This window comes from Armigeres subalbatus, chromosome 1 (assembly GCF_024139115.2).
Source record: "Armigeres subalbatus isolate Guangzhou_Male chromosome 1, GZ_Asu_2, whole genome shotgun sequence".
NCBI lineage: Eukaryota > Metazoa > Arthropoda > Insecta > Diptera > Culicidae > Armigeres > Armigeres subalbatus.
This window is the reverse complement of record NC_085139.1, coordinates 223,117,185-223,144,506: the sequence shown is the minus strand read 5'-3', so window position 1 is coordinate 223,144,506 and position 27,322 is coordinate 223,117,185. Positions and strand designations below refer to the sequence as shown.

The following is a 27,322-nucleotide window of genomic DNA, read 5'->3' as shown; positions in this document are numbered from 1 at the left end:
CGGCTCATAGAAGAAGTCGACCTTAATCTAACCTGGCTTCAGGTAAAAGCGATAGCTGCTCGTCGCTCAGGATGGAGATCTTTCAAGTCGGCCCTTTGCTCCACCGGAGGCGTACAGGATTCATAAGTAAGTAATTAAATAATCTTCATGCTGCTAGATAAAACTGAACTTAAAAGTAAAAATCCTCTTCAAAACTGTACAACACCCTTCAACCTACTTCTTTAACAGTTCTCCAATATCCATCGATATGGTAGAAAATATTCGGTGGCGTGGTAAATTCACATACAGCGGCACGCCGACGCGGCGACGGTATAAGAAAATCACAGGACTAACTGGAAGTCGGCCATCTTAAATTTCAAAATAAAGCCAAACACCAATTTCCAGCTTTCACTCATCGAGCCCATTCCGGCAATACTCAGTTTCAAAGTTTTTGTCAATCAAACAGACTGAGAAACTTTTCACGTATCAATAAATTTTCTAAGTCCTTTTCAATGAAAAGGACTTAGAAAGAACCTTCGATAATTTTTTTTACACGGATTTTCGAATTAACGCGATTGCTTTACACGTTATTTTACGAGGTACGTATCCCCCTCGTAAAAAAAACCTGAGTGTAAATCAATTAGTTTTCGACTAAATGTGTTTCGTATCGTTCCGGGCCGATTCCATTTATGGTAGCTATCGCGAGTCCTCCAGGGTCTTCCGGAACCAGCTACAAAGTAGCCAGTAGACTTGAAAGGAAGAACAAAAATATCTTACTCGCAATGTCCTTTGAAATTCATGAAGTTTGATACCCATACAGCCTCGTCCGCAATGATCTCATGTATGGCCGAAATCCCGGGTCCCCCAAGGTCTTCCGAAATCGGCTGGAAATAGTGACAATCATTTTGTGTGAAATTGAGGAAAATTATCTCGTTTTATTCGACAAATCTCATTGTAGTCCCATAAAATGGCCAATTTGACCGCATTTGACCCATTTGATTCTAACAACGTGTTCTCGGAAACTAGTAACCTCTACGAGTCTAATGCTGAAAATCCGTCAAATACTCGATAAGCAGTGGCATTTTTTATTTGACCTTGACTTGACTTGGCCTATACGGGTTAACAACAAAAACACGCTTAATAGTTTTTTGAAGTCTTTGAATCTTACTGAGATATACAATGATTGAACAATTAAACAAACAAAAATTTACTAGTATCGAATATAGGTCAAATGGAATCTGTATTAATCCCTTCCATAATTGTGGATGGCCCTCCCAAAAAGTTTATCGATGTTTCGTAACTTTACCTCTCCATCAACAGCTTCGGAACAGGCCATGCAGTCCTGGCGGCCACCCATATTATATTGGCAAACTCTTATCACACCGAAAACACAAACGCACACGATGATGGGGGCAGTGATCCAACAAATTGCCAACCATCCGTTGTGTTCTGGGATCAGCCGGGAGGAAGCAGACGGAAGTGACCCAAAAACACCAAACACGGACTGTACAACTCTATAAACTAATGTATACGTACGTATGTACCGGTCGGCTGGTTCATCCATCTGGCTAGGCCTTTGTTGACGGCCGGGGCCGGTCGAACGGTTTAACGGTCTGCCGAATCTTGATACTTGGGTGCTTGCTCATGTGGTTGGTCCCACGAGTTTAGTTACATTTGTGCGGAAATGTGGCGTGACGCACTAAGCGGCGGTTGGCTGCTGCTTGGGTGGCGGTGATGCTGCTGATGATGTCGTCCCATATGGATTGTGGGTGATTACACCACACTTTGGTTCAATTTGGCGGTGTCGGATTCGTGGAAGATATTGAATCACATAGTTTTGCCTTTCTCGTGCACTAAAATTCATCGACCTCATTGGAATTAGAACTACCTACATAAAACAAGTCAGTCGAATAAGACAAGGAAGGGTAATGTTGAGGTGCTAGCGATTTTTGGAAAATTATCGCAAAAGTTTTATTTGTTCTCAGTTCAAAACTTTATCAAAACGTTGACATTTGGCTCCCAAACTATGCTATATCGTTTGAATCTTCGCCAGTTCAAAATCTGATAACATTTCAACTTACATTAGATTAAGAATCCAACGATCATTGTGTCCTGGAATTATGCTCACAACACTGTACCTAACCTTATATGGTGTTTCCCATTGTGCTCTCCTATACACGATGTGTGCACCAGCATCACTAAATGAGAAAATTTGTATATAAATACGCTATTGAATTAGATTATTGAATTTTAATGTAATCTTTCCAATGCAAATCCAAAATCTGTAGGAGACGAGCTCTGCTGAAATGGTATCTTGACCGATACGTAAAGCTGCTTTTCACATCAGTACTTCGGTGAACCGGCAATGCGACATGAGCAATCATTTATGGAGATATGGCATCTGCATCAAATTAGCCTAAGCGTTCGTAAACATGACTTCTACTTAACTTGTTGATGAGTAGACTTAACAAACTTTAAATATTTTAATTCGTAGAGAATAAAACCACAAATTCTAAAACATCCTTATCTTTATTTTGAAGAGTCACATGACCGTATAATTTATTCCAGTCCATATCACAAAATCGCCATCACCAGTCAGTCTGTCGGCCATCTGCTTTCGTTGCAAAATTCACCAAACTCATCCCCTCAAAACCTAAATAAAGCAACATCCAAACCAAACGTAACCCCCGACCTCACCCATTACGCTACATTAACTCGCTCTCGTTTCGCCGTTCCAGGTGGAAATGCGTGGCCTCACCGACGTCATCAAGTTCGACCACCAGGGCTTCCGGAGCGATTTCGTGCTGGACATTGTCGAGCTGGGCCCGCAGGGTTTGCGCAAGAGCGGCACGTGGAATTCCACATCCGGGGTGAATTTTACCCGCAGCTACGGCGAACAGCAGAAGGAAATCGTCGAAATACTGCAGAACAAAACGCTCATCGTGACGACGATTCTGAGCTCGCCGTACTGCATGCGGAAGGACTCGGCCGAAAAGCTGACCGGCAACTCGCAGTTCGAGGGCTACGCCATCGATTTGATACACGAGGTTTCGAAAATACTGGGCTTCAATTACACGATCCGGTTGGCACCGGACGGGCGCTACGGCAGCCAGAACAAGGAGACATTGTAAGTGGAACAGATTGCGGGGTTGTGTCCTATCCCGTCGTATTTGGACATTATTTCATTGTTTTGCTTGCACCTTGGCGTGATTTTATCTCTGAAAATCTTCTGAAAACGATTTCAGGTGACTCTTTATTAGAGTAGGTGAGGGTAAAATGGACAGGGAGGGTAAAACGGACAAGGGTCTCGTTTGAGCTAAATCGTTACAAATTTGGCACTCTATCAAGTGGATCTTATTGCTTGTTTCAAATTATGAGTGCAACATGTTTTACTACATTCAAATAATGAAAACTATTCTGTTTATTAAAGATTTAATGTAAACTATGGCTGAAATGCCATGGTGCTGTAATTTTTGATGAGCTGTATTTAAGCTTTTAAAATAGAAATCGGCGAAACTAATCTGCATGATCCTCGAGGTTCTCAAACTTAGTCTATTCAAAGGGGTTACGAGATTTTTTTAGAAAATTGGATAACAGTGGGGTAAAACGGACACGTTCTGGTGTGGGTAATATGGACCATATGATATTGTTGCATCCAATGCGTTTCTATGGAATGCGGTGTAAATTTGTTAGAGATAGCAAACCGAACCCCTTCACTGACATTTAAATTGAATGCTTGCACCAATACAAGCGTGCACCACCAGCACAGCCAGCACCAGCTAGCATAGGGGTTCGGGAGCATAGGTTAATCTTCTTATGTAGTCAGTATAGATTGGTCGTCCGTGAAATAAATCAGTTAAACGTTGTCGGGAATAAAATTCAAATTAACTGTTGAACTCGGAACAAAGATTGTAATTTCTTGCGGCAAATAAATTTAAATCGGTTCAGTAGAAAACGTGCGTTTGAAGTGAAATTTGGTAACAGAAAATAGCACAACGTAGGGTCCGAATATCACTCGACGAAACAGATATACATTTTTTAACAGAAATTTTATTTTGAAAAGTTTGTATTATTTACATCCGGAAACACCAAGCATTCATAACGAAATTCGAATTTCCGGGTTGACGATCAGACATATGGCATTATGTGGCTGTTATGAATTTATGAGCAGTTAAGGTGCCCAATATTACGACGTTTTCCTTGTAAAACGCGATTCCTTAGGGTGTGCATATTACCTCCAGCTCCCATTTCACGCTTAGTTAATTGCATACAAATTCGCACATGGATTCTATGACCCGCATGGATAGTATGCAATGCATATGGGCGCATGGATTATATGTGTCGAAAATATGGAATGCGTTTCGCTACCCCCATTGCAAAATCCATGTGTGAACTCATGAATATAATGCAGAGTTTTTTGTGAGTGTTGACTATAGATGACATATTATGGTAAGGGTGAGTGCCACTAATCATTTATTTTTAAATAATTATCAATTAAAAAGTAAAAAAATATGAATTGAAAAGTAAGAAGATAAAAGTGAAAAGTGATGAGTGAGAAGTTATGAGTGATGAGAAGTGAGAAGTGAGAAGTAGAAATTGGAAATGCCACTAGAAAGCACTCAATAATTCTATACTCATTCGGGAATTGCACACTGGGGTTTAAGGTATATGAGAAGTGAGGAATGAGATGGGAGAAGCGAGAATAAAGAATGAGAATTGATAAGTGAGAAGTGATATGCAAGCAGTAATAAGTAAGAAGTAGAATGTGAGAAATATTAAGCGAGAGACTTTGTGTGATAAATGAGAAGTGAAAAAGCAAGAAGAGGAATATGAGATGTTTTTTTTATTCAGACTAAGGCCGATGTGGCCTGTGCGGTATATAAGAGTCTTCTCCATTCGGCTCGGTCCATGGCTACACGTCGCCAACCACGCAGTCTACGGAGGGTCCGCAAGTCATCTTCAACCTCGATCCACCTTGCCCACTGCGCACCTCGCCTTCTTGTGCCCGTCGGATCGTTGTCGAGAACCATTTTCACCGGGTTATTGTCCGACATTCTGGCTACGTGCCCGGCCCACCGCAGTCGTCCGATTTTCGCGGTGTGAACGATGGATGGTTCTCCCAACAGCTGATGCAACTCGTGGTTCATTCGCTTCCTCCACGTACCGTCCGCCATCTGCACCCCACTATAGATGGTACGCAGCACTTTCCTTTCGAAAACTCCGAGTGCGCGTTGGTCCTCCACGAGCATCGTCCAGGTCTCGTGTCCGTAGAGGACTACCGGTCTAATGAGCGTTTTGTAGATTGTCAGTTTGGTACGGCGGCGAACTCTATTCGATCGGAGCGTCTTGCGGAGTGCAAAGTACGTACGATTTCCAGCCACTATGCGTCTCCGAATTTCTCTGCTGGTATCATTTTCGGCAGTCACCAGTGAGCCCAAGTACACAAATTCTTCTACCACCTCGATTTCGTCACCACCGATGCAAACTCGCGGTGGGTGGCTCACATTGTGTTCTCCTTAAACCTCTTCCTATCATGTACTTTGTCTTCGACGTGTTAATGACTAGTCCGATCCGCTTGGCTTCCCTCTTCAGTCTGATGTAGGCTTCCTCCATCTTCTCAAAGTTACGTGCCATAATATCCATGTCGTCGGCGAAGCTAAATAGCTGGACGGACTTATTGAAAATTGTACCACTCGTGTTAATTCCTGCTCTTCGTATTACCCCTTCCAAAGCGATGTTGAATAGCAGACACGAAAGAACATCACCTTGCCGTAACCCTGCGCGTTTCGAAGGGACTCGAGAATGCCCCTGAAACTCGAACTACGCACATCACCCGATCCATGGTCGCTTTGATCAACCGTGTCAGTTTATCCGGAAATCCGTGTTCGTACATTAGCTGCCATAGCTGGTCTCGATCGATTGTATCATATGCGGCTTTGAGGTCGATGAATGGATGATGTGTGAGCACGTTGTACTCGCGGCACTTCTGCAGTACTTGGCGAATGGCGAACACTTGGTCTGTGGTGGAGCGTTCGCCCATAAAACCCGCCTGGTACTGCCCCACGAACTCCCTTGCAATGGGTGCTAGTCGACGGCATAAAATTTGTTAGAGTACCTTGTAAGCGGCATTCAGCAATGTGATTGCGCGGTAGTTGCTACAATACAGCTCTTCGCCCTTTTGTAGATGGGACACACGACACCTTCCATCCACTCCTGCGGCAAAACTTCCTCCTTCCAAATCTTGGTAATGACCCACTGCAGTGCTGTAGCCAGTGCCTCACCACCGTGTTTAAATAGCTCTCCTGGTAGTTGGTCAACCCCAGGGGCTTTGTTGTTTTTCAGCCGGCCAATCTCCTCCTGGATTTCTTGGAGATCCGAAGCCGGTAGAATTATGTCCTGCACGCGTTCCGCCAGGTCCATCACCATACCGCCATCTTCGTCTGCCACATCGCCATTCAGGTGTTCTTCGTAGTGCTGCCGCCACCTTTGGATCACCTCACGCTCATTCGTGAGAACGTCCCCGTTTATGTCCTTACACATATCAGGCTGTGGCACGTGGCCCTTACGTGAACGGTTTAACTACTCATAGAACTTTCGTGTGTTATGAGCGCGGTACAGTTGCTCCGTCTCTTCACGGTTTCGATCTTCCTGCTGGCGCTTTTTCCTCCGGAAAATCGTAATTGTCTGTTCTGCGCCTGTTTATATCGTGTCTCGTTCGCCCTCGTGCGGTGTTACAATCTCGCCCATGCTGCATTCTTCTACTAACTGCTCACATTCGCCGTCATACCAGTCGTTTATCTGATCCGGGGCACCAGCGGTTGCGGTGCATCCAATAGAGAATCGAATATCTATCCAGCCATCTTCAAGAGACGCTGCCCCTAGCTGCTCTTCCGTTGGGAGTGCCACTTCCAGCTGCTGCGCGTATTCTGGGGCTAGTCTACCGTCTTGAAGCTGCCCAACGTTAAGCCGCGGCATCCGACTTCGACGCGTGTTGTACACGGTCGAGAGTTTTGAGCGCAGGCATACTGCAACGAGGTAATGATCGGATTCAATATTCGCACTGCGGTAAGTGCGGACGTTCGTGGAGTTTTGAGCGCAGGCATACTGCAACGAGGTAATGATCGGATTCAATATTCGCACTGCGGTAAGTGCGGACGTTCGTGATGTCGGAGAAGAATTTTCCGTCGATTAGAACGTGGTCGATTTGGTTTCTATCGAGTGCGCCAATGCATGATTAGGTGATAGACAATTAGCGCAAGGATGTGCAGGCTGAGGATAAAAGGCCGTTTCTTCAACTATAGCATCATCAACGTGCACTACCCTCGCGAAGAGCGACCCGACGACAAGAAAGCGTTTTATGAACAGCCGGAGCAGACATACGATTGATGCCCACTACGGGACGTCAAAATCGTTATCGGCAACATGAACGCACAGGTAGGAAGGGAGGAAAAGGGGAAAAGGGGAAAAGGGAGGAAAGCACTTTCTTCCCCCGCAAGAATATCCATAACATAGATTCACCTAACCAAAAAAGTGAAAATCAAATTGATCACGCTCTAATCGACGGTAAATTCTTCTCCGACATCACGACGGTCCGCAAAACCGAAGTGTAAATAATGAATCCGTCCACTACCTCGTTGCAGTATGTTTGCACTCAAAACAATACGCTTCGAAGTCGAACGCCGCGGCTTAACATTACGCGGCTATAAGACGGTAGACTAGCCCAAGACTACGTGCAGCAGCTGGAAGTGGCACTCCCAACCGAAGAGCTGATTGGCGCAGCTTCTCTTGAAGACAACTGGAGAGATATTCGATCCGCCATTGGTAGCACCGCAACCGCTGCACTTGGCACGGTACCCCCCGGATCAGAGAAACGACGGCGAATGTGAGCAGTTAGTGGACGAGAAGAATGCAGCATGGGTGAGATTGCTGCAACACCGCACGAGAGCGAACGAGGCACGATACAAACGGGCGCGGAACATACAAAGCTAAATTGTCCGAAGAAAAAAGTGACAACAGGAAGATCGAAACCGTGAAGCGACGGAGCAACTGTACCGCGCTAATAACACACGAAAGCTCTATGAGAACCAGAACCGTTCATGTAAGGGCTACGTGCCCCGACCTGACATGTGTAAAAAAATGGGAACCTTCCTACAAACGAGCGTGAGGTGATCAGGATCAGGAACATCTAAAATCCCAGATGTCCTAAGTTTTTCGAGAACAAAAGGAACAACCTCCGGGCACTCCTATGTTTACGCTTTCTGGCATCGTGGAGCTCATCCTCAACTTCTTTGATGCTTCCGACCTCGTGAAGAACATGGTCAAAGCCGTTCTTCCTATTCTAACTCCTCTCCTGAAGCAGCTGGCTTCAAAAATGCCCCTCTTTGAGTCATTCGTATCCTTCGATGGCTAACTTAGTCAATAAGGGTAACATGATTTCGATTCTACAGTGGAACTGTCGAAGTATTCTTCCCAAATTAGATATTTTCAAATTTTTAGTTAACAAATTACAATGCGATGCTTTTGCTTTATGTGAAACATGGCTAACATGCTGGGGGGAACTGTACGACGACAACCGTTCAACAATGATATACGACCTCTGCGACGATTTTGAAGGTGGTCCAAGATCCCCATGGTAGTGATCATTTGCCGATCAAAGTTTCGATTTCCAATGGACGTAATCAATCTGTTTCTATCGACCTCTCATATGACCTCACGAAGCACATCGATTGGGGAAAATATGCAGAGGCCATCATTGATGGCGTAGAGTCGATAGATGCACTTCCCCCGCGACAAGAGTACGAGTTTCTATCCAAGTTGATCCTTGACAGCGCTCTTCAGGCACAACGCCGGCCGGTGCCAGGAGCTTCGGTTCGTAGGAAACCACGCAGTCCGTGGCAGGATGTCGAGTGTACACAACTTTATCGCGAGAAATCCGACGCGTTTAAAGAATTTCGAAAACACGGTTCGATCGTTCTCCACAAACGGTACATTGCGCTCGAGATCCAGTTCAAGAAGATGGTCAAAGTGAAGAAACGCGAATATTGGCGCACTTTTGTTGAAGGTTTATCGCGCGAGACCTCGATGAAAACTCTGTGGACCGTCATGAGAAGAATGCGCAACGCGTCGTCCGTAAACAAAGATCGTGAAAGCTCGTCGCGGTGGATACTCGACTTCGCAAAGAAAGTTTGTCCGGATTCGGTGCCGGTGAAGCAAGAGTCACGTGATACTTTTGCTAACAGGGATGATATGGATCGCCCCTTTTCGATGATTGAATTCTCGCTTGCTCTCCTTTCATGTAACAATTCCGCTCCTGGGATGGATAGAATCAGGTTCAATTTGCTCAAAAACCTCCCAGATGTCGCGAAGAGGCGCTAATTGAGCTTGATCAATCGATTACTGGAGTGTAACATTGTTGCGGATGACTGGAGGCTAGTGAGGTGATAGCCATCCAGAAGCCCGGAAAACCCGCGTCGGATTATAACTCGTATCGTCCCATCGTGATGCTGTCTCGTCTCCGGAAGCTGTTGGAGAATATGGTTCTCTTCCGGCTAGACAAATGGGTTGAATCGAAAAAAATTTTGTCAGATACACAATTCTGCTTTCTTCAGAAATTCAGCTTACTTTCGCTAAAAAAGAGCAAATAGGCTCAGTGTTTTTGGACATTAAGGGGGCTTTTGATTCAGTTTGCGTCGATATCTTATCCGATAAACTCCATTCGTGTGGTTTTTCACCAATTTTGAACAACTATTTGTACAATTTGTTCTGAGAGAAGCGAATGAGTTTTTCTCATGGTGACTCGGCAACTTCACGAATTAGCTACATGGGTCTCCCCCAGGGTTCATGTTTGAGCTTCCTCCTTTACAATTTTTACGTCAGAGACATTGATGAATGTCTCATGCCAAATTGCTCGTTAAGACAGCTTGTGGATGACTGCGTTGTATCCGTTTCGGGGTCAACCGCAGTTGATCTACAAGGACCATTGCAAGATACTCTGAACAATTTGTCCACTTGGTATCGATTTGTCTCCGGAGAAAACTGAGATGGTTGTCTTTTCAAATAAACATAAGCCGGTAAAATTCTCGCTCCAACTGATGGGTAAGACAATCACTCATAGCAAGTCTTCTAAATACCTCGGGGTCTGGTTCGTTGTGTATCTGATACAAAAATGCCAGAAACGGATCAACTTCATGCGATCAATAAACAGAACATGGTAGGGAGCGCATCCCGAAGATCTTATCACGTTGTATCAAACAACCATTTTGTCAGCCCTCGAATACGGTAGTTTCTGCTTCCAGTTCGCGGCTAAAACACATATGCTGAAGCTTCAACGTAATCAGTATCGCTGTCTCCGTTTCGCGTTAGGTTGTATGAATTCGACTCATACGATGAGTTTGGGAGTACTGCCACTAACAGATCGTTTCGCAGAATTATCGCTCCGGTTCCTCATCCGCAGTGAGGTTCTCAATCCATTGGTCATTGACAACTTCGAGAAGCTGCTCGAATAAAACCCTCAATCTCGATTCATGAGTATTTACCACTGGTATATGACGCTGGAGGTAAGCCCATCTTCGGTTGACACCAATCGTGCTAACTTCTTAGACTCTTACAGTTCCTCTGTTACTTTTGATCTGTCCATGAAGCAGGAGGTTCATGGAATACCAGACTTCCTTCGTGCGGAGGTCATTCCTCCAATATTTGCAAGCAAATACGGGCATGCTACAAAAAGCTTTGAGTGTTTTATCAAAACGGTCATTTACAACCACCATGGCTTGGGTCTCTTCTCATTGCTCGATCCCGGGAAATAAGAAAGCGGGCTCTTTGGCTAAGGTGGATGCTATGGAAGGTGATATTTACGATCGGCAAATCACCTTCGATGAATTTTTCTCATTAGTTCGTCAGGAAACCTTGATCAGCTGGCAACAAAAATGGACAAATGGGGAGATGGGTAGATGGTTGTACTCAATTCGCCAACAGGTGTCTAAGCGGCTAGGGTTCAAACCATTTAATTTGGGACGAGACTTCATTCGAATCAATTGTCGTCTAATGTCCAATCACTACACTTTAAATGCACATCTCTGTGTTTGCGGCGCAGATTATCAAGACATTGACCATGTCGTGTGGGCGTGCGAGGAGCATCGTGGCCCCAGATCTGCGCTAACTGAACATCTTCGGGTCCGAGGAAGGCAGCCAAAGCCTATTAGGGAAGTGTTGGCGGGTCTTGATCTCGAATACATGTCCATTGTCCACCAATTTTTGAAAGTTGCTGATGTTAGACTGTAATCGTCGTCCACCCGTCTCTTTAGCTGTCGTAATCCCTTCAGAATGTCTTCCTCTTGTTGTGTACCGTTGAACCCCATTCGTATGTCTTCCTCTCGATGCTGTCTCCCAAAAAATGTTTGTCTCATTACAGAAGTGAAACATTGCCAAGGATTTCAACTGTGTAAACATCAGAATTCTAATTAATTAAGCTCCCTAAATTCCCTTACTTTCCTATTGTATAATTGTATTCCTTAACCTCGACCAAACCGCGAGTCTTTCGGTTCCCCAAAACTAACATTAGTATATAATAATCATGACAAACTGTATTTAAAAACATGACTCCGGCTCCGTAACGCTTCACGGCAAATGAGCCTTCCAAATACATGATAGTTTGAAAAAAGCCATTAAAGAAGAAGAAAAAGGACATAAACCAATTTTGATAAGAGATATCAGCCCTTTCGTTATGTGTGTCTTGGAAGAAAAGTCTTGGATGACCTGGATTGGAACACTTGTTGAAGGCTTTGTAGTTCTTTGGGTTTTCTGAGAGTGCCTTCTTCTAGGTTTACTTTTGGATGTCAATAAAGATTAAAATTCTTTTTACGTCACGTGCCGTAAAAAGAGGGACTTGGAACGAAGTGACGTACAAAAAATGCAGTAAAAAGGGGGTCTTTGAAAATTTAGTTACAACAAATTTCTGCACAGATGTATCCGCGTTAATTTTTTTAACAAATATTTCCTAATGTTAAATAAGAGATTATCTATGGAAAATTCCCAGATTTATTCCCTGTTCCATTTGTTTTTCATAAAAATGTGTATAGTCCTTATATAGTAATTGACGAATTTCGCGCCAACTCGACCAGCGGTTGGCAACACCATCTCAGAATCGAACGACACTTGGTGGGCATAAAGACATCGTATTTCTAAGCCACTCTGTATACTTTGTTTTTCGAAAATTGTCAAGAGTAACATTTGATGAGGGCCTAATTTTTTTTCATGATTTTTTTAAAAATCTATGTAACACTAAAATGACAAGACCTACAAAAAAGTGTTGTATGGCGGACTGTCATGAAATTCCATGAAGTTTTTTGGAAAAATATCCAAAAAATAAAAATCCGATCTGTACATTGACAAAAATTTGTTTAAAAAATTAAAATCGATATTACAAAAAAACCTCATCTCATAAATCGATTTTTTCTGCAGATAGGTCTTTTAATTATCTAACTATTCTGGGAATAATGTTCCTGTAACATATTTAAGGAAAAAAAGTTTTTCTAACAAAAACTTTTTTCATGTCCATATTGAGTGAAAATTTATCAGCGTGTTTTATGCCTACAGCGCCAAATATAGGTTCAGCATTCTATCATCAACCAACGACACATCTTGGACGTATAAAAATTTGTTTAGGAAGCAATTTAGCATAATCTAACATTAATGTGGACCAACATTTCAAAAGGGCATATTTCTTATATCAATGTTACACATAAATGACCAGATTTACAAAATTGTGATGGAGTATTGTTAATTTGTCTGAACTGTAAAATCTGAAACATAAAAGAGCGTTTCGTTCACCGAGATAATAAATCAATGAATGTAAAGATTAAAATTGGTTTAGCAAAAAAAAATGGAGGTCGATTTTTTTTATCAGAAAAACATTTTGATTCTTCGGTAGATAATTTCATAAGGGGGATTTCGGGTGAATGCACATTCAAAGAATAATAACATTTACGATTTACCAAGAATGAAACTTTTGTGTGCCAGTTATAGTTTTTGCTTTTTTGAAAAGTTCATCAAACTCTTCTGCCATTGTTGAGTATTGCTCATTCGAGATATAACAGAAATGTAATTTAGTGATATTTTTGTCTGATTGTGTAACTGCCCATTCGTACAACTCCCGAGGAGTCTTAATAGTATTTCCATAATCTTTGGCAAGACTTGCTTTTTTTTATTTGTTTGAGAGTGCCACCAATAGCTTCGCAAGGCCCTTTTTGTGCGATGTTGCAAAAAAGTGCCATTCTGCTTCTAAGCCATGTTTTGAATTGAAATTTCACAGACTTGCAAAGTTCTTTTTATTTTCATAATGTCCTGCTGCTCCACCAGGCACAAAAGTAATTTTTGTAAAATCGATCGACTGTTTCAAAAAGTCAATTAATTTTGAAATAAATATTATAATTATAAAGACAGAATCACCGTCTTCGACCAGAGGTCGCACAGACTGAACACTTAACATCTAACATGAGACAATGGATAGGACATTTACGCAACACCCAGCCCAAGTAACATTTATGTTTTATAACGCTTTTTTTAATCTCGTTTATTTTGGAGGCTCAATTGCCGTGAAGCGTTACGGAGCCGAAATCAAGTTTAACAATTTCTTAAATCTTATACATAATGTTAGTTTTAGGGAACCGAATAATTTACTCTTCGAGAGTGTTATAAAATCAGCATTAAACCAAAATGTTACTAGGGAGTGGACCAGTGGAGAGCTTTCCGCTTTACGAAAAGTTTTCTCCTTACCGGGGCGGGAATCGAACCCACACTTCATAGCACATGCGTTTAAACGATTGGCGTCGCTAACCGCACGGCCATGAAGCCAATGAATAAGTGAACAGCTTTTGTGTCATGGGTCATTACTTCTGATTAATAAAGCTAAAGTTTTCTAATCTACCACTTCTTTCAAAGTAAACTTCGAATGAATGTATTGTTGCCTGGGAATTATTCCAACCCTGAGCAGCATTTTGCATAATGAATGAATAATTTTCAGAGAAATCCAACAGTACAAGTATTTCACTTTGACCTAAAGTACTCTTTTTGTTTTTCAAAAAAGTGTATTACTGTTTGCAAATAATGTCATGAGTTATAAGTTTATCATTTTTTTTTTCAATAAAATGCGATAAAAATTCATCTACAGGCTTTATAATGGTTTCTAACTTACACCGATCAGTGGTTAGCCTTTGCTGAAAAACAACATCTTCTTTTCCACTATTACAATTAAATATCACTTCAGTTTCGTTTCGGTAACATTGCCCGTTTTCAAAGCAATTATTTGTTTTTTTTTTTGTGAACTCAATTGTTTTTAAGTTACTTCGATACAAAAAGTCAAAGAAAATATAAACCCTTTTCAAATGTTGGTCCACAATTATGTTAGATTATGCTAAATTGCTTACCAAACAAATTTGTATACGTTCAAAATGTGTCGTTGATTGATGATAGGCTGCTGAACCATATGGCGCTGTAGGCATAAAACACGCTGATAAATTTTCACTCAATATGGACATGGAAAAAGTTTTTGTTAGAAAAACTTTTTTTCCTTAAATACGTCACAGAAACATTATTCCCAGAAAAGTTAGAAATACCTATCTGCAGAAAAAATTTCATCAATTTCTGAGATGAGGTTTTTTTTTGTAATGTCGATTTTAATTTTAAAACCATTTTTTCCAGTATCAAAATCCTTTTTTTTTTAATTTTTTGGATGTTTTTTCAAAAAACTTCAGGGAATTTTACGACAGTCCGCCATACAACACTTTTTTGAAGGTTATGTCATTTTAGAGTTACATCGATTTTTTTAAAAAAAATAATGAAAAAAATTAGGCCCTCATCAAATGTTACTCTTGACAATTGAGCTTGAGCTTGAGCTTGATTGACTGCTCGTAGTTGCTACTCCATTATGACCAGATCAGCTGTTCTTGCACAGGGAACCAACAGATGTTTGCTTGGGACTAGCACACATCTTCAATGTACAAGTACTGGTGATCTCATTTGTTATGTCATACTGGCGCCTGCCACGTCAGAATGCAAGTCAATGTAGGGAAGGGGAGGAAATGATGATGCAATCACTCGCCCACTGCAAGCCGAATATACCTCTGCACTTGCCACGAGTTCATGCGGAATTTGTTGGAATTTCTGGGTTAGGTTGGAGAGGCAGAGGTCCGTCTTGGTTAACGAGCTGCCAATGTGATATAGATAGGAGAAGGTAACTGATGGAATTTCTAATTGGATGTAGGAAACGAACTCTATAGTTCATTTCCAATTCTAGCAGATTACTGTTAGAATACTCAAGTAGAAGGTATAGGAATAGTAATGGAAACGGTATGGAAGTCCATTTCCAGTTCTAGCGATTGCTAGAACATGAGAAATAAAGAGAAAGATACAAAGTAGGAGAATGGAACGGACCTGGGATTGAACCCACGACCTCCTGCGTATGAGGCAGAAGCAGTAGCCATATGACTACCAAGCCCGCTTAAAATGTTACTCTTGACAATTTTTGAAAAACTAAGTATGCAGAGTGGCTTAGAAATACCATATCTTTATGCCCACCAAGTTTCGTTCGATTCTGAGATGGTACTGCCAGCCCCATAGAAGGCTTGGCGCGAAATTCGTCAATTGTGTTTTATTCAGGAAAAAAAATGTTTATACACCCATGTTTATTTTACACGATTTGGTTTTAATAGTTTAAGACCTTCAGCGTCAATGAAACAATAAATTGATCCTACGAAAAAAAATACAAAAATATCATAGAAAATTCAGGGGGTATTTAAAAAGCTGTGAAAGCTCAGGTTAACCGAGAAATTAATGAACTCCAACCGCGTAAAAAAAAACTGGGTGTAGATAATTGCTTCTACCATCATTCTCATTGGCAAATTCTTATTTAAGTAGGTTTAGTAATTTTTAAATTATTCTTTAGTTTTCTACAAATTTTTACGAATATTTTTTAAATTTCTTCGGAAATGGGAAAGGCGAGAAATTCTGTTGAATTTTCATGAAAAACCCAAATTCATCCACCAGTGGTGATTATGCCTTTCTCGATTAAATGTGTTGAATTTGAATTAGAATGGTAAATGCAACAAAAATTGCCTACATTTTGGGGATTAAAAGCTTAGATGCGATTTTATCACGCTACTTAAGAATTAACTCAACTATGAGAGTAATGGATTGCGTCACGGCTAAATTGATTAATGACTTAAAGTGTGCATGTAAACAGCGCATTTGTTAAAAGAAAAATAGAAATATTATTCAAACTGAATGAGTTATTAACAAACAAAAACAATAGTGTCCAACTAGGAAAGTTTCTCCGTCGAATGAAACTAGTTGCAATCAAATCGGTCAAGTCCTTCACAGATAAAAATATGTTACGATTTTAAATATATGTTCATGCACATATTTGGAGCATGCAAATAAACGTAATATTCAATCAATCTTGCTGTTCCTTCAAATTGAAATAAATTCAAACTGTTCTTGCTTGTAAAATTTAGTCAAATTTAATTGAATATCGAATGTTAATTCGTTTGTTAGGATCAGCTGCAATTTTACACGTCGTTGAATTTTCAAAACTATTTGCTGTGTTCTATATGAAACGTGTTTAACATTAAAAAAATCCCGGGGCTACACACACCCACACACACACACACACACACACACACACACACACACACACACACACACACACACACACACACACACACACACACACACGCTCGGCCTTCCGGGAGCTCATTGCCAATTCCTTAGGTAGTGAAGGAAACGTAAGGGCTTTAACGCAGGAGGCCGTGGTCGAATGCAGAGACCTGGACGAGATCACCACGATAGACGAACTGAGGGATGCACTGATCTCACAATGCATGCTGGGCGAAGTTCAGATGACCATTCGGTTGAGGAAAGCGTACGGTGGTACACAAATAGCAGCGATACGACTACCGGTAGATGCCGCCAACAAAATGGTGGAGGTGGCCAAGGTGAAGGTCGGATGGTCTATGTGTCCGTTGAGACTCACCCTCGAATCACCAAACAGATGGAGCGATGCTTCAAATGTATGGCATTTGGACACCAGGCGCGAAACTGCAGTGGCCCAGACAGATCCGGTCTTTGTAGGAAATGTGGTGGAGAAGGACACGTTGCTAGGGACTGCACGAAGCAACCAAGATGCCTGCTCTGCAAACCGGAGGATGGAAACGACCACATGACGGGTGGCTTTCAATGCCCTGCCTACAAGAAGGCGATGGCGGGCCGAGATTAATGGAGATCATCCAGTTGAATCTCAACCATTGCGACACCGCACAGCAGCTGTTGTGGCAGTCGACAACAGAAGCAATGTGCGACGTGGCAATTATTGCTGAGCCGTACCGGATTCCTTCTGACAACGGCAACTGGGTGGCGGATGCTACAGGGATTGCGGCTATCCAAGTGATGGGCAGATTTCCTATCCAAGAGGTGGTAGACAGTTCAAGCGAGGGTTTCGTAATCGCCAAAATTAACGGGATCTTTGTGTGTAGCTGTTACGCACCCCCAAGGTGGACTTTGGAGCTGTATAACCGGATGCTGGACTCACTCACGGAGAAGCTGATCGGCCGAAATCCAGTGATCATCGGAGGCGATTTCAATGCTTGGGCAGTGGATTGGGGAAGCAGACTGACTAACGCCAGAGGTTACAGTTTGCTGGAGGCGCTGGCTTAGCTGAAATAAGATTGTGCAACGAAGGTACCGTTAGTACATTCCGCAGAGATGGCAGGAGTCCATCATCGATGTCACGTTCTGCAGTCCGTCGATGGCGAGGAACATGAACTGGAGAGTTTGTGAAGAATATACCCATAGCGATCACCAGGCGATCCGATATAGTGTTGGAACGCGAACGCCGACGGTACGACGGGAGACAAGGTCTAGTTGGCGAAGATGGAAGACGAAAGACTTCGATAAGGATCTTTTATCGAAGCACTTCGAGTGAACAGCGACGCTACAAACCTTGACGCAGACCAACTGACGGAAACGCTAGCGAGGGCTTGCGATGCGACGATGCCGAGGAAATTGGAGCCAACGAATAGCCGACGGCCAAGTTACTGGTGGAACGAAAATCTTGCCAACCTTCGCGCTGCCTGTCTCAGAGCTAGGAGACACGTTCAGAGGGCACGGTCTGAAATGGTCAGAGAGGAGCGAAAGATAGTTTTCCGTGAAGCTAGAGCGGCATTCAAACGGGCGATCCAAATCAGCAAGTCTAACTGCTTCAGGAGTTGTGCCAGGAAGCTGACGCTGATCCTTGGGGTAACGCTTATCGAGTTGTGACAAAGAAGATCAAGGGTCCAATGACGCCAGCGGAAATGTGTCTAGACAAGTTTAAGACCGTCCTGGACGGTCTTTTCCCGCAGCATCGTTCTATGACCTAGCCGTCTACTCCGTACGAAGATGAAGACCGAGTTAACGTAGCAAATCTCTAATGACGGGATGTCATCAGTGGCGAAAGGTTTAAACAAGAAGAAAGCTCCGGGCTCGGATGGAATTCCAAATGTGGCTCTAAAATCCGCGATTTTGGCGTTCCCGGATCTGTTCAGGATGGTGCTGCAGAAGTGTTTAGTAGACGGTAATTTTCCGGACACGTGGAAGATCCAGAAACTGGTGCTGCTGCCGAAACCAGGAAAACCGCCGGGGAATCCAGCATCGTACAGGCCCATATGTCTACTGGATACACTGGGGAAGCTCCTTCAGTTCACGGAGGGTGAGACTGGCTTATCGGAAAAACAGTTCGGATTCCGCAAAGGCAGATCGACTGTGGATGCAATCAGGACAGTCATTGAAGATGCAGAGAGGGCGTCCAAGAAGAAGAGGAGCGGCAATCGGTTCTGCGCGGTAGTGACGATTGACGTCAAAAACGCGTTCAACAGCTGGGAGGCCATCGCCGCAGCGCTGCATGGAATGCGAATCCCCGACTTCCTGTGTAAGATCCTTAGGAGCTACTTCCTGAACCGGATTCTGGTTTACGACACGAACTCGGGGCAGAAGTCGATCAGGGTTACGGCGGGCGTTCCACAAGGGTCCATACTAGGCCCGACGTTATGGAATGTGATGTACAACGGGGTGCTGATGCTGAAGTTGCCCAAAGGTGTAAAGATTTACGGATTCGCGGATGATGTCGTCCTAACGATAACCGGTGAGTCACTGGAGGAGGTGGAAATGCTGGTGGCGGAAGCGACCGACGCTGTAGAAACCTGGATGAATGGAGTCAAGCTGCAGCTGGCTCATCACAAAACGGAAGTGATGCTGGTCAGCAACTGCAAAGTAATCCAGCGGATGCAGATTACCATCGGAGGGCACGACATCCCGTCGGTGCGGACTCTGAGACATCTAGGTGTGATGATTGATGACCGGTTGAACTTCAACACCCACGTGGACTATTCCTGTGAAAAGGCGGCTCAAATGATCAGTGCGTTAGCAAGGATCATGCCGAACGTCGGCGGTCCGAAAGGCAGCAGTAGGCGTCTTCTTGCGTCAGTATCATCCTCGATACTAAGGTACGGAGTTCCAGCCTGGGGAGCTGCGCTCAAGACGAAACGTAACCGGAGGAAGCTGAATAGCGTGTTTCGTCTAATGGCCATTCGAGTCGCGAGTGCGTACCGAACTATTTCGTCGGAGGCAGTTTGCGTTATCGCAGGGATGATTCCAGTCTGCATAACCCTAGCAGAGGACATCGAGTGCTACCAACGGAGGGATACCAGAAATGTGAGGAAGGCGGTGAGACTGGACTCTATGGTGAAGTGGCAGCAGGAGTGGGACAATGCGGATAATGGAAGGTGGACCCATCGGCTCATCCCCAATGTGTCGACGTGGGTGAACAGGGAGCATGGTGAGGTGAACTTTTACCTCACACAGTTCCTGTCCGGACACGGTTGTTTCCGCCAATATTTGCACCGGTGTGGCCATGCGTCATCGCCATTCTGCCCGGCGTGTATCGACGTAGAGGAGACTCCAGAGCACGTGATATTCGACTGCCCGAGGTTTGCGGAGGCACGTAGGAGAATGCCTGCCATAAGGGCGGACAACATCGCAGAGCGAATGTGTCGCGATGAAGGTACGTGGCATGCGGTAACCAGAGTCGTGACACAAATAATGTCAGAGCTGCAGCGTCGATGGAGAAGGGACCAGCAAGTAAGCGTCGGTTTGGAGCAAAATCCAGCACAGTGAGCAGTGTTGGGTATCGAGTCGTCGGGGCGCCAGCGAACCGGAAGTCTTCTGCCAACCGGAATCGTCGGACCGACCTCGGCACTCGAACCGTCAACCTGCTGAAGAAAGAAGAAAGAAGAAGGAAGTGCTTCGGGTATGTAGGGCACCGCCAGTGCGGACGTTATCCACCACCGGAACTGTCGGACCACCTCTGCAACCTGAAGACGAAGTCGGCGCAATGCGCCCTGCGATAGCCGCCGGTAGTCGGGGCACCATCAGTGCGGAAGTTTCCTTCACCGGAACTGGTGGACCACCCTCGACGCCGGGGGAAGTCAGGAGGATTCGAGTGAGGAAGTTTGCGGCACAACCGCCGAGGGATCGAGACGTAGCAGTGGATCTCAGCAATCCAGTCGGCGAACTAGCCTAAGCTAGGGGCCGGAATTTTAGAAGAAGTGCATGAGCACAGCCCCCCCCGAAGTAGTCGCAGCATCCAGTGGTCCCGGGGGGATCGAGGCAAGGAGGATAAGGGACCCGGTTTATCCGGGAGGCACATTTTTAGCAGGTCGGGAGGAGCCCATCCCTGTTCGCCTTCGAGCATAGTGTGGATGCTCGAGGTGTCTGTCGCGCAGATTTTTGATGGCCTTTAACCCTTGCAAAAAAAAAAAAAAACACACACACACACACACACACACACACACACACACACACACACACACACACACACACACACACACACACACACACACACACACACACACACACACATACACACACACATACACACCACTAAGGGTAGATGGACACATAGGTTGATACCGGAGATAGGTACGTGGGTCAAGAGGCGCCATGGGGAAATCACTTTCCACCTGACCCAGGTCCTTACAGGCCATGGTTGCTTCAGACAGTACCTACACCGGTTCGGACACTCGGCCTCGCCCGAGTGTCCGGTGTGCGTTGGTTTAGAGGAAACGGCGGAACACGTGTTGTTCGTGTGCCCGCGTTTTCGCACAATGCGTGACCACATGCTTGCCACATGTGGTCTGGACACTCCCCCGGACAACCTAGTTCGGAGGATGTGTAAAGATGAAGTTGGCTGGAACGCCGTTTTATCGGCTATCGTCCAAATCGTCTCGGAGCTACACAGAAGGTGGCGCGTGGACTCGAGGGATGGCTAGTTCAGGCGCAAATAAGAGGTGGTCCAAGGGTTCGGAGTCGGCTTCATGGGTCATACCGGTGCCCTGTGGTCGAACTCGATCCTTTTATCGAACAAGTGGCCGCGTGAAAAACAACATGGTATCGTCGCTTTCGCGGCGGCGGTCAACCGGGCGGGTTCCGAGCCCGAGGACGGAAAGGGGTCCTCGTCAAGGCTGGGGCAGGCGTAGGCACCGCGTCGGCAAGTCCCTCTGTGTGCTGGCGAATAGGCCCTATCGCAGAAAGGTCAATTTGGGGTGCACACGGCATCATCACTCTTGATACCAGTCGTGCAGAGGGAAGCAGGCGCGAAGTCGACCCTGCCCACCTTCCGAGGACATAGGGCGTGGTAAGGCCACCTGGAAAGCCGGCAATGCGCTGGCACGATACCATGGTGTTCTTCTAAAAAGCGAGTCACGATGTTCGATGCTGCAAGGACACGCAGCTAACCTCGAGGGTGCGTTATGCACTGGCCCCCCTTTGAAGCATTACTTTCTGGTTGTACCGAAGGGACGATGGGCTTGGCGGCAATGGAAACGGTTTAGCTGGTCGGGGATGCAGTCCTGCCTCCCTCATTGGAGGTGGCCCCTAACCCAGCACTTCCTGGTCAACCCAGGATGTCTGTTGAGCAGATTCCCCCTCCATTGTTTAGGAAGAAAAAAAAAACACACACACACACACACACACACACACACACACAGACGGACATTTACTCAGTTTTTCGAGCTGAGTCGATTGGTATATAACACTATGGGTCTCCGAGCCTTCTATCAAAATTTGGCTTTTGGAGTGAAATTATAGCCTTCTGGTACAACTTTGTTGTACGAGAAAAGCAAAAACATCTTTTGACATTCCATAGGAAACTCTTTTGAATGGGATTTTTTTTTGTTTCCACAGGAATTTCTTTCGCATTTCAATGAAAAGTTATTTCGAGTTTTCATGGGATATTCCTTCGAATTATCTCTGCAGGAATTTCTAGGGAGATGGTGTGCTTTACTATCATGATGGTCATTACAGTATTATTATTTTTGGTTGACGCAGATCATGACGAAGATTTTCATCTTTTATGTATTGTACCCTGTTTGTAATCCCCTTGATAATAGTGGTCTATATCGGCAATTGGAGGATTGGAGGAGGCGATTGGAGCCAAACAAATAGTTTTACTATCTCCAATTTCCTTATATCTAAAACAGTAGGAAGCCTAGACAAACATGTAAGACGTGGAATACGAATCCACTTATACTGTGCCAAGCCTGCCTCCACGGCCTCCACTTTGCGGCTATACATAACACTTCTTTATGAACTTAATCATCAACAGCTAACCTAATTCGCGTTTTTCCATCTATTTTTATCTCGCTCTCACCCTCAACCAGCGAATGGGACGGCATGATAAAGGAGCTGCTGGAGCAACGGGCCGACTTGGCCATCGCCGATCTCACCATCACCTTCGACCGGGAGCAGGTGGTGGACTTTACGATGCCATTCATGAATCTGGGCATTTCCGTGCTGTACCGAAAGCCGGTGAAGCAGCCGCCAAATCTGTTCTCCTTCCTGTCGCCACTCTCGCTGGACGTGTGGATCTACATGGCGACGGCTTATCTCGGCGTTTCCGTCCTGCTGTTCATCCTGGCGCGGTGAGTCCTATGCTTTTATATACCGACACACGTTTCCACCACAACTGGTTCGAATGGTTAGCAGCAGTTGCACTCTCACCGAAATCCGTTTCAGTTTTTTTGAGGATACGTGCCACGGTTTGGATGGTCAGAGATGACACAAAAAGAGCGACAGCGACGACACTGCGAATTAATGGCTTGTGGATAACACTGACCGTAATTTACACCGACAACAACTCAACGTTAACTAGTCAACGCCGACCACTAGACCGGACTTTAATCTACAAAAACAAACAAAAAATTACGAGGTTTGAAATTCAGACGTGAATCTGAATAAATGGGGACAAAAGGTCGAAAGGCCAACTTTCGGTTTATTGACCTGTTTGACTTTTCATTCAATTTCGTTCATTCGAACTTTCGTCGTGTATGCCATTTGTCTTTCGACCTTTTATCTTCATCCCGCCCTGCCTGGCGGCACCAGATGTTTGAGACGCGGAGCGGAATCACCCGTGCCCGAGATTTGTTCTAGGTAATGGATTCAAATTTCCGACGAAAAAAGCCCCCGGAACAGTCAGTTCTAGGAAAATATTTGCATGAATAATTGCTGCCCCGAGGCGCACGTACTTGGCCTTCGCACATACCCGGAGATCATAATTTATTTCAATGATCACATTTTTTGGGAGGAACCCTCCACGACAGCGACGGGCGATGTCGCATTATTCTTTCATCCTTGGGTCCAGGACCGGGGATCAGGAAGGAAGCACGAGGTGGCAGTTTTGCATAAAACGAGGTATTAAATCGAGCACGTGCAATGATTTGCAGGGTTGCTGCTTTGCTCTCCCGCCAGGCTGGAAAACGGGTGGGTGGCAGCCTATTCGAACATTCCACAGGCTGATGCCAGTCCAATGGCTTGACGACCCCTCCCCAGCTGTCTGCGCGGCAGGGAGAACTGCCTAGGGGGTGGTGGGATTTAGCAGTGCGATCTGCTAAATCCCTCCCAAAACCACAAGTGCCCGTAAGCGGACTCTATCAAAGCGACTGTGTGCCGCTTCAAAAGCACAAGCCCAGGGAGGAGTGCCAACTGGCATGTGGAGTGTCCCTACTTCGGTAGGGTAGTGCGTGAGCTGCTTCGGCAGGGAGTGAGTGATCTGTTTGTGCTGAGGCAGGAGTGTCATAGCGAGTCGCCGCCGCTATGGCAGCCTCGAAGCGCAGCAGAAGTCTGAGTATGGACTGCACATGCTAAGGTAAGAGTGTCGTAGCGTTGCTACCGCTATCGACACCTCGAGGCATGGCAGTGGAGTGTTAGGAGTGAGTTGGGGAGTGTCCCTACTTGGTAGGGTAGCGTGAGCTGCTTCGGCAGGGAGTGAGTGATCTGGTTGTGCTGAGGCAGGAGGGTCATAGCGCGTCACCGCTATTGTCACCTCGAAGCGCAGCAGAAGTCTGAGTATGGACTGCACATGCTGAGGTAGGAGTCGAGGGACCTATCGACACCTCGAGGCATGGCAGTGGAGTGTTAGAGTGAGCACCCGAAAAAGGGTCACATGGAGCGAATGGTCTTTGGAGAAGCTGCTTCGGCGGCAGGGTAGCAGTGGGTTGTACCCACACACCTACAACAGTTGTGCACATGTGGTGCATGGGGAGTGTCCCTGCTTCGGCAGGGTAGCGTGTGGTCTGCTTCGGCAGTGGTGTGATTGATCTGCTCGTGCTGAGGCAGGAGTGTCGTAGCGCAATATCTGTAGGCCCAGGCAGTTACCGCTATTGACACCTCGAGGCATGGCAGCGGAGCGTCCGGGAGAGCATCCAAGTAAGACTCAAATGGAGTGAATGGTGTGCGAGCACCCAAGTCAGTCTCGCGTGGGACGAGTGCCTGTGTGAGCGATAATGAGCGAGTACGCTTAGTACTGCCGTCCCCCCAGAAGTAGTACTGCGAGGTAGTTCCTGGGGGAAACGATGGTGGAGCCCAAGGGAGTTTAGTCGGTATTACCGGTATGGTCGAGTCCGACACTCCAGTACACTTCCGTGTGGTAGTTTGGCAACTACAATGCACGTGTACTGGGTTAGTGTGTAAATGCATTCTCCCTTGTAAAAAAAAAAAAAAAGAACAGGCTGATGCCAGTTGCTTGCTGTCTCTTTTAGTTTAACGATTATTGGCAGCCCCAGATTGCAATCTTGGCACACAGATTGGTTTCGATGGGATTTTTATCTTGTGGTTTCTTTTAATCAGCTCTGCAGGCGGGATAGCACCTACTAGTTTTCAATATGAGAAATGGCTCTTATCTGGAAACTAGCGTCTGACAATTCGGACACTGAGGAACTGGTAGATGGGAATTATTGGCCCGTTTACATATACGCTAGTTCTAGCGGACAATGCACTAGCCGACAATACTAGCGCGATATTAGCATAATGTAAACGCTTATTAGCAAGAACAGTTCCTGTTTACATTGTGCTAATATCGCGCTAGTATTGTCGGCTAGTGCATTGTCCGCTAGAACTAGCGTATATGTAAACGGGCCATAACACATGTTGACGACCTAAATTAACTTATTATTTGTTAGCTTGGAAATTGATTTCTTTATTGTTCAAATACAATTCGTTTAGTTATTTTTGTTTTTTTCTTTTTTGCACTGCAAATACCAACCCCTGCAGAAAGCGTGAAACGGCAACTTTGCCCCGATATATCTCAGGTGTTTTAAATCCATTAGTCATGATTCTTTCCAGTAACAATATGTAGGATATCGGGATTTTGTTAGCGACTACTGATTGTAAATTCATGCATTGGCCGCTGAGGACCAGCCGGAATATTCCGTTCCACGTTTTTTGCAATACTTACGAGTCGCATTATGCTGATTGCAAGTCGTCCGCACTGCTTGTATGAAAGCCGTCCGTACGAATTTAAACCATCCAACATTTGATGCCTAATAAAATTCAACATTATGTGTTTCTAAAAATCTGTTTTGGAAAAAATGATAAGTTCCACTTTTTACGAAAAATGAGTAAGATTTCCGTGAGAAAAAAACAAAGAAAAAGCAATAAAAGTTCTCTCAGTCTCTGAGTGGTTTGAAACAGGCGTAGGGTGCGAACAAGCATGAAGCAACCGAATTTGAGAGGGAGGCATGTATACCATCTACCCGGTAAAAATCGTTTACTCATTAATGGGTACTTTTTGTCTGCTATCTCTTTCTCTCTGCTGAAAAATTTACCCATTTTGGGAGAATAAGTGGATTTACTCATTTAAATGAGTAGATCCACTTATTCTCTCAAAATGGGTAAATTTTTCAGCAGAGGGAAAGAGATAGCAAAGAAAAAGTACCCATTAATGAGTAAACGTGTTTCTCCGTGTAGGGATCCTATAATGAGAGATATGCGAAAGCGACCATTGTAAGCCAATCGAGCATTGAGAACTGTCAAAACGTGAGCCAAATGAACTTTGTTATTGTTGCAGATTGAGACGAGGATGAGAGGTATTGAGATAGATTTTAAGAAAAGTTTCATCGAATAAACAATTTGTTTTACTTTCGCGAGTAGAAGTAATCTAGTTTATGTATCGTGTTTCGCCTATTTGTATTGCACTTTTATTTTAGTGATAATAATGCTTATTTAAACACTTTAGTGGACAGACAAACATATTCCAAATTGTTATCAAATGCAAAGTCATATTCAAGCTTCAACATTTTGCGCTGTGGCAAGTGCTGGAAGCTAAATTGTCTGGAAAAGTATTTGCATATCTCACATTATAGGATCCCTAATACCATCTATTGAATATCGTACAATAGAAGCGTGAATCTTCTTGCCTATAACGGCCTGCCATAGTGGATAAACAAATCAATCATTATTATCACGATTGTAAAATCTGTTCCAAATTAGGAATTTGGGAATCTAGGAGTTGAGAAATTTAGGTAATCAGAAATTTCGGAATTTGGTAATTTAAGAATTTAAAAACATAGGAACTTGGTAGGGATTTAGCAATTTTGGAATTCAGTAATTAAGGAAACAGGTATTTAGGAACTTGGGAATTTACGATCTAGAAAATTTAGAAATTTGGGAACGTAGCCATTTATGAAATTAGGGATTCAAGAATTTATCAATTCGGCACCAACATTTCAAAATGCTGAGGGTGGCTGGGTTCGATTCTCGGTGCCGGTCTAGGAAATTTTCGGATTGGAAATTGCGTCGACTTCCCTGGGCATAAAAGTATCATCATGTTAGCCTCATGATATACGAATGCAAAAATGGTAACTTGGCTTAGAAACCTCGCAGTTAATAACTGTGGAAGTGCTTAATGAACACTAAGCTGCGAGGCGGCTCTGTCCCAGTGTGGGGATGTAATGCCAATAAGAAGAAGAAGAAGAAACAGTTT

General features: G+C 44.4%; 1 protein-coding gene across 2 annotated transcripts in view; it reads left to right on the top strand.

Moving 5' to 3' along the window:
* Positions 1-27,322, top strand: part of LOC134205821 (glutamate receptor ionotropic, kainate 2) — an 872,584-nt gene that overhangs the window by 742,695 nt on the left and 102,567 nt on the right. For both annotated transcript variants that reach the window (XM_062681433.1, XM_062681435.1), the window contains exons 10-11: positions 2,718-3,106; positions 22,725-22,985. In XM_062681433.1, coding sequence (XP_062537417.1) covers positions 2,718-3,106; positions 22,725-22,985 — 650 coding nt within the window. The remainder of the gene's footprint in view (positions 1-2,717; positions 3,107-22,724; positions 22,986-27,322) is intronic.